We start from the raw sequence: 14441 nt of genomic DNA on the forward strand, positions 1-14441 counted from the left end.
ACAGCGGCTAAGGGCGGCAACATACGTTCATATTGATATCCCACGTCAACAGGTCCGGCCGGTCCCTCCCATGACCACAAAACCAGTTCAAACTCCCGTCACAAGGTCTCCAACGTCCCACATGGAGTTCTTCCCCATTCCCAACGTATGGTCGTGCGATGGCAAACAACGACTCACGAGCAACAACAACGACGACATGAGAATCACTTCCCGATTGAACGTCGCCCCAACGGTGGCTTTGCTCTCAGCCACAACAAAAACAACGACGACTGGGCTCTTTGACCTCCACAATGAAGACAACATCGACGGCGTATCCAATCTGGTATCGGCAGCGGCGAACAACAAGAAGAAGGGACAGAGAAGGAGAAGGTTAGCGACTCGAGTTTTCGCAGCAACAATGGTTAGCGTCGCCGGCCGATATCATGTATGAAAGGGGGGTGGTGCGGCGTCGGAGATCGAAGGGGCACCAGGTGATGGCGGTTGAATGCTAAGGTGACGGTCGCTCCTTAGGGTTAGGGTTGGAGAGGCGATGCAACAGTTTTATACCCGATCCTTTCCAATCTATTCTCCATATTGACAAGACCCACCCCTCCTTCTTATCTTCTTGCAAATTAAGTCCTCAATATACAATCTAAACCCTCCCTTCTGAAAATCATTTCATATCAAGTCCAAAATGTTACCAAACACTCATTGACTTATGAAAATCCTTACAATAAAGTCCCGAAATTACATTTTAACCCTCAGAAATCAAAATTATATCTTTGGCTCCCCGAAACCAATACCCCACTAATTATTATTTGACTTTTGGACTATAATGATATAAGATAATAATAAGAATCGCTTCTCCGGGTTCCGGGATTATTATTTAATCGCTATATTTTAAACGGGATGTTACACATTATACATGCTGTTTGTTATTATTTTACTGGATGTTATATGTTGGTATTTTGGGGGTAACTCACTAAGCCTTCGAGGTTACATTTATCGATTTTCGGTTTCAAGTACTTCAGGTGACCATGGCAAGGCAAAGGTGTGACGTACACATCCTCACATTTTATGATTTGGGATTTTCTAGTAACTCTGATATGAAATCATTTTGAGAATTTTGTTAATGTTTGAATAATTTTATTTACCCGGATTGGTTTTGAAAAGTTTAAATTTTCTTGCAATTTTTTGGGCTGTAAAAAAGAATCTTCAACTTCAAGAGCTTAGTATCACAAGTGTAATACCTCTAATGGCTTACAAACACCAATGCAAGAAGATGATTAAGAAGAGAGGGAATGGAGGCACAAATTCGGCTATAGGAACTCTAGGGTTTCTGGTGTAGCCGAAATATGAAGCCCTAGGGGTCCTTAAATAGCTGAGCTGTTAGGGTTTCAGTCAAAACCCTAATTTGATAGCTTAGGCCCTAAGCAGCTCTAAGAACCTTCTGGAATAGGGCCCTTGGATGATTCCAAGGTGGGCTTCCACCTCAAATTCGTCCACTCCCTTAATCCACGAGATCCACGACCCAAAGTCAATTATCTTATAATTGACGATTTCAGCCTCCTTTATTTAATTAATATTTTTTAGCCACAAAATTAATTCTTAATTAATTCTTGACCAATATTAATTAAACAATATGATTTCTCTTTTAATATATTATTCATATAATATATCAATAAACCATAATATCCTGTTTCTCCATAAATCATCCTGTCCAGTTGCTTTGGTGAAGGCAACCCAAAAGGACCATGCAACAACCGGGTCAAGTACATACCAAATATAGTTATGGACTTAGACACTGATCCAATAACCCAGTTTATTTGTATCATAGATGTCGATACGAAGCTACATTACACTAAGAAATTAACGGAGATGTAAATCATTGGTGTAAATGAATGTAATGTCTGTTTATGCTTATGTTTATGTATTAACAATGACATGACAATGTTTTAATAAAAATAAAATACATTTTCTTCGGAAATGTTTTGATAATATTATTATCATGTATTTTTTTTCTAGGAACAAATTCCGCAATTCTACTTTTCAAAATGGATACTCTGATTTTAAATAAGCATGATTTTTTTTTGAAATGACCGTGAATTTGGGGATGTCACATGCATAATAGGATAGAGTTACAGTTTGGGTACAAGTATGCTAGTTGGTTAGGATAACCCCTTGTTATACATGTACAATTTATGACACTTGGTGTCTTGGTATGCTAGATTGGTAGAGTCTTGTCTGTTGATCGTATGATACAGTTAGGAGTGATGTTTGGTTAGGATAATTGGGGTAGGCCAGTTATCATGATTATGTATAAATGACCAATGAATGACTTAATTGAGAAGTGGTCAATGACAGGGTAACTAGGGAAGGCTAGTTGATAAGGGTATGGATATGCTAGTATCTGTTATGTGTTTATGTTACATAATTATGCAGAAAAACCATCTATACATACTCAAAGAAGCCATTGAAATTGGATGAAATGATGACGACGACTTGAAGTAAAAAATATATCAATACGTAAAAATAATACGGTTATACATTTAAAATACATAAAATACAAACACACACACACACACACACACACACACACACATATATATATATATATATATATATATATATATATATATATATATATATAACAAAATTTAAGAAAAAAAATACATAAATACGTAATACATAAAAAACACATAAAAATACATAAAAAATATGTAAAATACTTAATATTACATTTAAATACATAAAAAATATATTTATACATTTAAAATACATAAAAAAAACATAAATATCTATATAAAAAACTTAAAAAAAATACATAAATATGTAAAAATACGTATACATGCATAATACATAAAAAAAACAATGCATACAAATATTTAAAAATATGTAAAATACTTAAAATACATATAAATACATTAAAAAATATTTTTATACATTTAAAATACATAAACATATACAAAAAAACTTAAAAAATATATAAATACATAAAGAATATTTTTATATATTATATACAAATTTTGACAAAACCTATAGAAAAGTGTTATTATTTTGGAAAAAGAAAAAACATCATAAATGGTCCCTGTGTTTTCCAAGATTATGAAGTTTAGTCCCTGTAGTTTAAAAATCTCATAAATGGTCCCTGTGTTTTTAAAACTTTTGACAGATGGTCCTTATCCCTAACTCCGTTAAGTTTTGTCCGTTAAGTGAAAGACATTTTCGTCATTTCATTACCACAGGAACCATTTATGATGTTTTCACTTTTTTTTTTTTTTTAAAAAAAAGAAAAAATTAAAATAATATGCAAAGGGGGGGGGGGTCCCACCCTCTCTCTCTCACACGCATACACATACACATAAACACACGCCGATACATACACACACATCTGTAAAATATTCGTACCCACCGCATCTCCGACAATCTCATTACCTTTTATCTCGTCTCCTGTTGAGGTCAACAAAATCACTCCTTTGCATCCTTACTTGATTTGGGTTTGTTCTTGCTTGATTTCTTTGTGGAAATTGAAACCTAAACTTCAGAACCTGCTCCAACGATGATCTTTGCAGTGGCGGGTGAAGATAGGGGCGCTGAATGTTGAACCACAAGTCCATCTTCTCCGGTGGCAGTCTTGAACCACAAAATCGTTGTCTGCATTGAAGGTGGCTTGATGTCAATTTTGTTATTGAATGGTCGATGTTGCAGAAGGTGGATTGAAGATAACAGATGAGGTCGATGGTGGCTGCGCATCTATCATAGCAAAAGAGAGTTGAGGGCTAGGGTTCAACTTCCCCGACGTCCTTCTCCCATATCAGTTTCTGCTTCTTTTGATCTCAATCATCTTCTCTCTGATCTTCTTTTCATTTCGGTAATTCCTCAAACTCCATTTACTGTACTTTGAATCTTGTTTTTGGTAGGTTTCTACCGGTTAACGGAGTTAGCAATAAGGACCGTCTGTCAAAAGTTTTGAAAGCACAAGGACCATTTATGAGATTTTTAAACCACAGGGACTAAATTTCAGAATCTGGGAAAACACATGGACCATTTATGATGTTTTTTTTTGGAAAAATTAACGATTTGGTCCCATGTCAAAAGGAATAAAATAAATAATTTATCAGGGTTTTTATATTAAAAAGGAACACATTGACCATTTATGATGTTTTTTTTTGGAAAAATTAACGATTTGATCCCATGTCAAAAGGAATAAAATAAATAATTTATGAGGGTTTTTATATTAAAAAGGTTTAATTTCCAAAATATTGGAAATTTTATGGAGGATTTTACTTGAAATAAAAAGGGTTGTAATGGCCTTTAAAACATCATATCGGTGTTTTGTACTCCGATTGAGCATTATCTCCTGGAATATCATCTGAAGGCGCAGCCGGTGGATTCTTGGTTGGGAATGGCGAGGATGGGCAGAATCGCGTAAGATAGACCGTGTGGAATATTGGAATCACACAATTTGGTTCTCAGTTGCCTATTTGCGTGCTTCGTACGGTCTATCCCACGCCAATCTGCAGATTCCTCTAATATCTCACACGCTCGAGGGTTTTGCTCTACTTTAGCATCATACAAGAAGAAGTAAGCATTTTCTCCCCCCACAAAAGTAAGAAGAATAAATATCTTTGCTTCTCCTTTCTAGTTGTTCTAATCTAATAGACAACAGCTACTTGTTCCTCTTCAACCTTGAGTGGGTTTTTTTCCCCCTAATTTTACATGCTATATCTTGGCGTTTCAGCTCTTTAGTGTACTGTATATTATTCCCCTGAAATTGTTTGTTTTCTTTGGTCTCCGCAGTCCACCGCACGTTTAAATATTTGAAAATCAAAGCACCTGTAAAAGAATGGACGATAAGAGCAGCAGCATGTTAACCGGGACTGCTGACACCCTGGAGGATACAAAACCTTCGTACTGGCTGGATGCGTGCGAGGACATCTCTTGCGATGATCTAATTCCTGGCGAATTCCCTCCTGTTGGTCTCTCAAATTTGCAAGATACGAGCTTGGATCCTTGTTTCTTTGATGGTATCCTTGATAGTATCCCAACAAATGCTAACATCGTTGATGCTCAACTCACACTGCCATCTGCCATAAAAGTAGAAGAAGATACTGTTGCCTCGTTACTGGATGCTTCTGGTGTGTCCAATGGGTTATCCGATGGTAATAATGGGAATAGTTTCAAGAAAAGTAGTCGTCCTCACCCCCACAAGCATCGCGGATGTGATGATGAGCAAGAAAGATTTGGGAAAAGGGCTCGCATTGATGGTGGCAGGCATCTGCATCTGCATCTTAAGGAAAGAGAAAGAGAAAGACCTAGTTGTAGGAAGAGGGCCCGTGATTATGAAGAGAAAGACAGAAGGGATAATAGTAGTAATAGAAGTTCAATCAGGAGAAAAGAACAACAGTATGGTAGTAATGGTAGAAGGGGAAATAGGGAGATGGATTGGAGGGAAGGAAGGGGTTATTGGGAGAGGGACAGATTGGGAACCAATGACATGGTTTTTCGTCCAGGTTCTTGGGAGTCTGGCTGTAACAGAGATATCAAGCCTCCTGTTGACAAAAACCTTCAAGGAGAGTTAAAAAAAGACAACGATGATGATAATTCCAAGAAAAAAGTACCAAAAGAGCATGCTCGCAAGTATCAGCTGGATGTTCTTGAACAAGCTAAAAACAAAAACACCATAGCCTTCTTAGAGACAGGGGCAGGGAAGACCCTCATTGCTGTCCTCCTTATAAAAAGTGTGTGTAATGATTTGCATAGACAAGGAAAGAAGATGCTGGCTGTGTTTTTGGTTCCAAAGGTGCCACTTGTTTATCAGGTTGGTTGGTACCACAAAGTGTTTTGTCTTTTGACTTATCTGCCCCTGTTATGAAAACATGAAATATGAAGATTCTGTGATTTGATTTTACATGTGCAGCAAGCAGAAGTTATCCGTGATCAGACTGGCTATCAAGTAGGTCACTATTGTGGTGAGATGGGTCAAGATTTTTGGGATGCTAGGAGGTGGCAACGTGAATTTGAGAAGAAACAGGTCACTTATCCTTCATTATATATAATAAAGGGGCCGTTGCTGTTCATTTTCTTACTTAATGGGCTTAATCTGGACACCTATACATGATTGTTTCTTTTTGGTTTAATCCGGGCAGAGTCACTTAATGATTTTAAGCCAAAAACCTAGTTTTGATATATCGAGACAAACCCTTTACTTATTCGCCCTTCTTCTTTTTTCCTCTCAACTCCCCTAACCGTAAAACTGATGAATACTATGAAATTTGTTTTTTTTTTGGAATGTAATGATAAAAGTCTCATAGTGCAGAAAAGAAACAAACATTATGTGTACACCACTATATCCAGACAAAAATCATAATCTCTTCAGCAGCCACTTACCCATACATGACTTAATGGGGATAAAAAAAAGTTTTTACTGCTAATTATTCATATGAATGACCATTCTAAAATGTTGTTTCTGTTGCATGTAATGTAGGTTCTAGTTATGACTGCTCAAATTCTTTTAAATATTCTGAGACACAGCATTATCAAAATGGAAGCAATAAATTTACTTATTCTAGATGAGTGCCACCATGCTGTGAAGAAGCATCCATACTCTTTGGTGATGTCGGAGTTCTATCACACCACAGCCAAGGAGAAAAGGCCATCTGTTTTTGGAATGACTGCCTCTCCTGTTAACCTAAAGGGTATTTTTTTCCCTTTCTGCAAATAGTGATTGATGATGATGATGATTTGTGGAGTTGAGTTGTGTTTGGTTTGTATTTTAGGGGTGTCTAGCCAAGTGGATTGTGCAATCAAGATCCGTAATCTTGAAACAAAACTGGACTCTGTTGTGTGTACCATTAAAGACCGCAAGGAGCTGGAAAAACATGTTCCGATGCCAATAGAAACGGTAGTTGAGTATGATAAAGCAGCTAGTTTATGGTCATTACATGAGCAAATTAAGCAAATGGAAGTTGAAGTTGAGCAAGCTGCACAATCAAGTTCAAGAAGAAGCAAGTGGCAGTTTATGGGGGCAAGAGATGCTGGTGCTAAAGAGGAGCTTCGCCAGGTGTACGGTGTGTCTGAAAGAACAGAAGGGGACGGGGCTGCAAATTTAATTCAAAAACTCAGGGCTATTAACTATGCCCTTGGTGAACTAGGACAGTGGTGTGCTTACAAGGTACACACACACACACTGCTATTGCTAGTCGTCATTCTTTAATATTTAGTGTTGGGGTGGTTAAAACTTAACTGATGTGTTTTGATGAAACTTTGCAGGTTGCACAGTCGTTTTTGACAGCCTTGCAAAGTGATGAAAGGGCAAATTTCCAGCTGGATATTAAGTTTCAAGAATCCTACCTGAGTAAAGTCGTTTCTCTATTACAATGCCAGCTGTCGGAGGGAGCAGTGTTACAAAGCAGCAATTGTGAAGTTGATGAGGTGGCGAGCTGTCCTGATGAGATTGAGGAAGGGGAGCTTCCTGACAGCCATGGTGAGTTTATTTATATTATATAATATTTTATTGAAATAAAAGTTGGTTGGTTGATTGAGTTGAGTTTTGTTTTTGTTATAAGTGGTGTCTGGGGGAGAGCATGTGGATGTGGTTATAGGAGCTGCTGTGGCAGATGGAAAAGTGACTCCAAAAGTCCAGTCGCTGATCCAGATACTTCTCAAGTACCAGCACACGGAGGATTTCCGTGCCATCATATTTGTTGAGCGCGTTGTGGCTGCCCTTGTTCTTCCAAAGGTTTAGTGTTTCCCTTTCCCTTTTCTGATATTAATAATTACTCTTTTTTCTCTCTTAAATCCTTATAACATCACATGCAGGTTTTCGCAGAGCTTCCTTCTCTAAAATTTATCAATTCAGCAAGTCTGATAGGGCACAATAACAGTCAAGAAATGCGGACTTCCCAAATGCAGGACACCATATCCAAATTCAGAGATGGCCGTGTATGTATTGTAATTATAAATTATAAATTATAAATTTATAAATTTATAAATTTATAATTATAGTGAAGTGAAGATGAAATTTTGAGAATTTTTATAGGTGACCCTTTTAGTTGCCACCAGTGTAGCTGAGGAAGGTCTTGATATTCGGCAGTGTAATGTTGTTATCCGGTTTGACCTTGCTAAAACCGTATTGGCATATATCCAATCTCGGGGCAGGGCCAGAAAGCCAGGCTCAGATTACATCTTGATGGTTGAGAGGTAATTATCATATCATATGATATGATATGAGATTTATCTGAAAACTGATGTTTTTGGTTTTTGGTTTTTGTACAGAGGAAATCTGTCACACGAGGCGTTTTTAAGAAATGCTAGAAACAGTGAAGAAACTTTGAGGAAAGAAGCAATCGAAAGAACTGATCTTAGTCATCTTATGGGCACCTCAAAGTTGATTTCCATAGAGCCAACTCATGGTACGGTCTACCAGGTCGAGTCAACCGGCGCTGTTGTCAGCTTGAATTCTGCAGTCGGCCTTGTTCATTTCTACTGCTCTCAGCTACCTAGCGACAGGTGTCATGCTATGATTCGACCCCATCTTCTTCTTCTTGTGCGTGCGTATAAAAACACAAATACACTGGCATCTTGTCTCTAAACTTTGGTTTGGTTTGGTTTGGTTTTGTAGATACTCGATACTTCGTCCGGAGTTTATTATGGAGCGGCATGAGAAGCCAGGTGGCGGGCCAACTGAATACTCCTGCAGGCTTCAACTTCCCTGTAATGCTCCTTTTGAAAGGCTTGAGGGACCTGTATGCAGTTCAATGCGAATCGCACAACAGGCATGTCATGTCATGTCTTTTGGATTATTAATCTATACTTGACCTTGACATCTTTTATTGAGTTACTTTCTTTCCTGTTAATTGTAATATCATATGTAGGCGGTTTGCTTAGCTGCTTGCAAGAAGCTTCATGAAATGGGAGCATTTACCGACATGCTATTGCCAGATAAGGGGAGTGGGGGAGAAGCTGAGAAAGCTGATGAAAATGATGAAGGCCAACCACTTCCAGGAACTGCTAGGCATAGGGAATTTTATCCAGAAGGTGTAGCTAAAGTCCTACAGGTTAGTTTTTCATCACTTGCATCTTTTTTAATTGTTTATATAATATATATATGCTATGCTTACATGTTTTCTCTTCACATAGGGCGATTGGATATTATCTGGAAGAGATGAATATGATAACTCTGAATTGGTTCTGGTTCGTCTGTATATGTATGTTGTGAAATGTGTTAATGTGGGGTCCTCAAAAGATCCATTTTTGACTCAAGTTTCAGAGTTCGCTGTGCTTTTTGGTAATCAACTGGATGCAGAGGTACCATTTACCTAATAGTATTACCATGTTGTATATTTATCATTTTTGTTTTGTCATCTAAATAATATTAGAGTAAATTACATTTTTGCAATTTTGGTCCTTAGGTTCTTCTTATGAGTATTTTTGGTCAGCAAAAATAGTCATTTTACTTGGAACAAACCAAAAATGTGATTTACTCTTTTTTTTAAAAAAAAAAAATCCCTATGATTAAACCAGACTAAAAGAAAAATACAATAAAATACATTTTAAAGGTGTTATCGATGTCAACGGAGCTATTTATCGCACGAACAGTGACAACTAAGGCATCTCTTGTCTTTCGGGGGTGTATGGAGCTTAATAAAACTCAGGTTTGTTGCAGCTGCAGCTCTTAAGTTTTGATTGGTTTGTTGGTTGGTTGACTGTTGTTGATTTATTGCAGTTGGATTCATTGAAGAGTTTTCATGTAAGACTAATGAGCATTGTACTGGATGTGGATGTTGAACCATCGACGACTCCCTGGGATCCAGCGAAAGCATATTTATTTGTGCCTGTTTCTGCTGACAAGATTGATTGGGATACTGTAGAAAATATTATAAAAACGCCCGCATGGAACAACCCACTTCAGAAAGCTAGACCCGATGTCTACCTCGGAACAAATGAAAGGACGCTTGGTGGGGACCGCAGGGAATACGGGTATGGTAAACTACGTCATGGAATGGGTGGAATGAAATCACATCCGACTTATGGTGTTAGAGGAGCTGTAGCACAGTTTGATGTTGTCAAAGCATCTGGATTGGTTCCTCCTGTGACGCGATCATACATTAGTAATAATAATATTAATGGGGATTGGGATTTGACACAAGGGAAAGTCATGATGGCTGATTCTTGTACCAATGCACAGGATCTTGTTGGAAGAATTGTAACTGCTGCTCATTCTGGGAAAAGGTTTTATGTTGATTCTGTAAGATATGATATGACAGCAGAAAATTCTTTTCCTAGGAAAGAAGGCTATCTTGGTCCGCTTGAGTATACTTCATATGCTGATTACTACAAGCAAAAGTAAGCATTCAAGTCCTCTACTAAACTCTGTCTTAATCAGACTAAATAACCATTTTACCCTTACATTGATTCCAAAAAAACAGACAGCCCCTTCCCTTCCCTTATAAATTAATATAAATTTGACATATTGAATTTAGGTATGGAGTGGAACTGATGTATAAGAAGCAGCCCCTGATAAGAGGGCGTGGGGTCTCTTATTGCAAAAATCTCCTCTCGCCTCGGTTTGAACATTCGGAAGGTAACTATAACTCTCCTCTTAAGTCTTAATCCCACCTGGGCTGTTTGTAAATTTTTTATTTTTATTTTTATACATATCAGGTCATGAAGGGGAATCGGAAGAGACGCCGGATAAAACATATTATGTGTTCCTCCCTCCGGAGTTATGTTTTGTACATCCTCTGTCCGGATCATTAGTTCGTGGTGCACAAAGGTTGCCATCAATAATGCGCAGGGTTGAAAGTATGCTGCTTGCTGTTGAGCTCAAGAATGTTATCAGTTATCCGGTTCCTGCATTTAAGGTATGCTTGTTTCTTTCTTTTTATATATATGGTTGTTTTGGAGTATTGACATTGACATTGGGTTATGTACAGATCTTGGAAGCTTTGACTGCAGCTTCATGCCAGGAGACTTTCTGCTACGAAAGAGCAGAGCTGTTGGGAGACGCGTATCTGAAATGGGTTGTGAGTCGTTATCTGTTTCTGAAACATCCACAGAAGCATGAAGGTCAGCTGACGAGGATGAGACAGCAGATGGTGAGCAACATGGTGTTGTACCATTACGCCCTTACAAAAGGACTTCAGTCGTATATCCAAGCGGATCGCTTTGCTCCATCTAGATGGGCTGCCCCTGGGGTGCTCCCTGTTTTTGATGAGGACATTAAAGAAACATCTGAGCATGAAGACATTAAAGATGATGTAGATGATGATGATCTGGAGGATGGTGAGCTTGAGGAGGAGGAGGAGGGGGATTCAAGCTCTTACCGGGTGTTATCCAGTAAGACGCTGGCGGATGTGGTGGAAGCATTGATCGGGGTTTACTACGTTGAAGGCGGAAAACAAGCTGCAAATCACTTGATGAAGTGGATTGGGATCGAGGTGGAATTCGATTGGAGTGAGGTAGGGTGGTGTACAAGGCCTAGTAATGTTCCGGATAGCATACTGAGGAGTGTTGACTTTGAGGGGTTGGAGGGGGCGTTGAACATAAAGTTTAATGATAAAGGTCTTCTGATTGAAGCCATTACTCATGCTTCCAGGCCGTCTTCTGGGGTCTCCTGTTACCAGCGCTTGGAGTTTGTTGGAGATGCGGTGCTGGATCATCTCATTACAAAGCATTTGTTTTTTATGTACACGGATCTGCCACCTGGACGCTTAACCGATTTGCGAGCTGCTGCTGTTAATAACGAGAATTTTGCACGTGTTGCTGTTAAACATAACCTCCATCTGCACCTCAGGCATGGTTCAAGTGCACTCGAAAAACAGGTCATTATTCTCATCTTTCTGCCTTTCTTCATCTAGACTAGACTAGAAAAATATTCAATTTCTGGTTTCTCTTCCCTTATTCCAACTCATAATTGATTCTTGTGTTTGCAAACAGGTAATTAGCTATACTCATTTTACTTGTAGTACATATAATATTATGGACCAAACCAAAGACAGTTACGTTACAACTTACAAGAATGAGAGCAAAAATGAATCAACCCCTCTGCTTTACTAGAGTTTTTCCAACTCCAAGTTAGATGAGTATTATATTCATTTGGGACCAAAATTGCAAACCTAAGTTAATCATTTAACTGTGGAGGCAAAATGCAAAAATGAGGAAACATTTTGGGACCAAAAGGAGGGAGCTAGCTATAGTTTTGTATTTTAGTCTTTTATGTCATCTCATGTATGTATGATAATGATTTATGAGCACTACTGCAGATACGGGATTTTGTGAAGGAGGTGGAAAGCGAAGTGTCAAAGCCAGGGTTCAACTCGTTTGGTCTGGGAGATTGCAAAGCTCCAAAAGTGCTTGGCGACATTATTGAATCTATTGCTGGTGCCATCTTCTTGGACAGCGAGCGGGACACGTCAGCTGTATGGAAGGTTAGTTGAAAAAAGTTTGTGTTTGTAATAAGCAAAAGCAGTTATTAAAGTTAATCTGGGTTGGGATTAACTTAGGTGTTCCAACCTCTGTTGCAACCAATGGTGACTCCGGAAACACTCCCGATGCATCCGGTGCGTGAACTACAAGAACGTTGCCAGCAGCAGGCTGAAGGGCTGGAGTACAAGGCGACCAGGAATGGCAACGTGGCTACGGTTCAGGTCTTGATTGATGGTGTGGAGGTTGGTGTCGCTCAAAATCCCCAAAAGAAAATGGCACAAAAGTTGGCTGCTCGCAATGCTCTTGCTGCTCTCAAAACAAAACAGGAAGCCAAGGACAAGGAGGAGCAGGAGCAGGAGGACAACCAGTCAGCAGCACCAAATGGAAACAACAAGAAGAATGCCACTCAGACTTTCACCAGACAGACCTTGAATGACATTTGTTTGCGCAGGAATTGGCCAATGCCATTGTACAGGTACCTATTCTATTCTTACCCCATCACTCACTTCATATCTACCTTACCTGTTACCTCTATCTATCTATCTTCAATCTTCTATGTGTAGGTGTGTGAGTGAAGGTGGGCCCGCACATGCAAAACGCTTTATTTTTGCTGTAAGGGTCAATACCTGTGATAAAGGCTGGACCGATGAATGCATTGGAGAACCTATGCCAAGTGTCAAGAAAGCTAAAGATTCTGCTGCTGTTTTGCTCTTGGACCTTTTAAATAGGTGGTATGCATCATCATGATCTTCTTCTTCTTCTTCTTCTTCTTCTTCTTCTTCTTTTCCAGTTCAGTATGTTCCTGTTTCTTGTCTTGCCAAACCAAACCAAACCAAACAAACTACTGTTTTCTTTTCTTTTGGGAGAGTTAAATAATATTATTTAATTGACAACCTCACCTCAGGTAATTCATATCAACCCAAGGCTTTTTCTTTCATCTCCACAGAATATATATATATATATATATATATATATATATATATATATATATATATATATATATATATATATATATATATATATATATATATATATATATATATATATATATCACAGCCAAGTAAAAATGCAACTGATACTGTGTTTGTTTCGTGGATTTATGATCAAATGGACTTTGTTAAATTCCTTCCATAACGTGTTTGGTTAAATCGATGGAAATGGATTTCGTTAAATTCCATTGAAATCCATGTTTAAATTGATTGTACATATTCTTAGGGTAGGATCAAGGAATTTAAATTCCATTCTTCTTAACATATATATCAAACTCAAACAAACATACAAACATTACCAAATCAACAATAAAAATAATCTGTACATCATAAATATCCATCTTTGCTAACTTGGAGACTAAAACCTCATCAGAAATATCTAAATTTTGGTATGAAATTACTCTTTCAAGTTTGAAATTAGTTGTGGGCCAGTCCTTATTAAAAGAGCTTAAAAAATATCACTTAATAACCAAAAAAAAAAAAAAAGAATTGGTAGACAAAATTCTATGATTTCCATAAAACTAAAGAAAACATAGAAAATCAACAAGGGATATTTTGGTGTTTTTACATAATTTACGTCCCAACAAATTTGCATATTAAAGATTAAACATAAAATTTAACCAATTGCATATTAAGTTTTAGTTCACCCGGGTTCAAATTCATTTCGTATCACAGTTCCCTAGCCAAATTTCATTATTTCTTAAAAAAAACACTAGATTAGATCATTCATATCAATGGAATGTCATTAGTTCTTCAAATGTCATGTAAGCTCTATAATTACTTATATATCAGTACAATATCAATATTATTTTCAAAGTGGGCATCAACTACTAATTTAGGGGTCGTTTGATAGTTGCTGATTGGATTAGAGCTGACTGAGTTAGAAACTGACTGGGTTAGAAATGCTGACTGAGTCCACATCTGATTGAATTTATGCTGTTTGATTATTTATCTGACTGATTGTGCTGAATGATAAAAATGACCATATTATCCTTATGTTGTCCTTTTGTGCTGGATAAAATAATTATAAAAATAAAAATTCTC

At 37.7% G+C, this 14441-nt stretch overlaps 1 protein-coding gene across 1 annotated transcript; it reads left to right on the top strand.

Moving 5' to 3' along the window:
* Window positions 1-4301: 4301 nt before the first annotated feature.
* On the top strand, window positions 4302-13326 carry LOC111902034 (endoribonuclease Dicer homolog 1). Its single transcript, XM_023897905.3, has 21 exons — window positions 4302-4563; window positions 4780-5800; window positions 5900-6013; window positions 6467-6677; window positions 6759-7153; window positions 7252-7465; window positions 7548-7720; window positions 7801-7923; window positions 8021-8181; window positions 8257-8490; window positions 8603-8756; window positions 8856-9038; window positions 9121-9288; window positions 9540-9635; window positions 9707-10326; window positions 10464-10564; window positions 10645-10844; window positions 10917-11804; window positions 12246-12410; window positions 12486-12883; window positions 12972-13326. The coding sequence occupies exons 2-21, from the start codon at window positions 4826-4828 to the stop codon at window positions 13153-13155; spliced, it is 5757 nt and encodes a 1918-aa protein (XP_023753673.1). The 5' UTR covers window positions 4302-4563; window positions 4780-4825; the 3' UTR covers window positions 13156-13326.
* Window positions 13327-14441: the final 1115 nt, after the last annotated feature.

This window comes from Lactuca sativa, chromosome 3, assembly GCF_002870075.4.
Source record: "Lactuca sativa cultivar Salinas chromosome 3, Lsat_Salinas_v11, whole genome shotgun sequence".
NCBI classification, from domain to species: domain Eukaryota; kingdom Viridiplantae; phylum Streptophyta; class Magnoliopsida; order Asterales; family Asteraceae; genus Lactuca; species Lactuca sativa.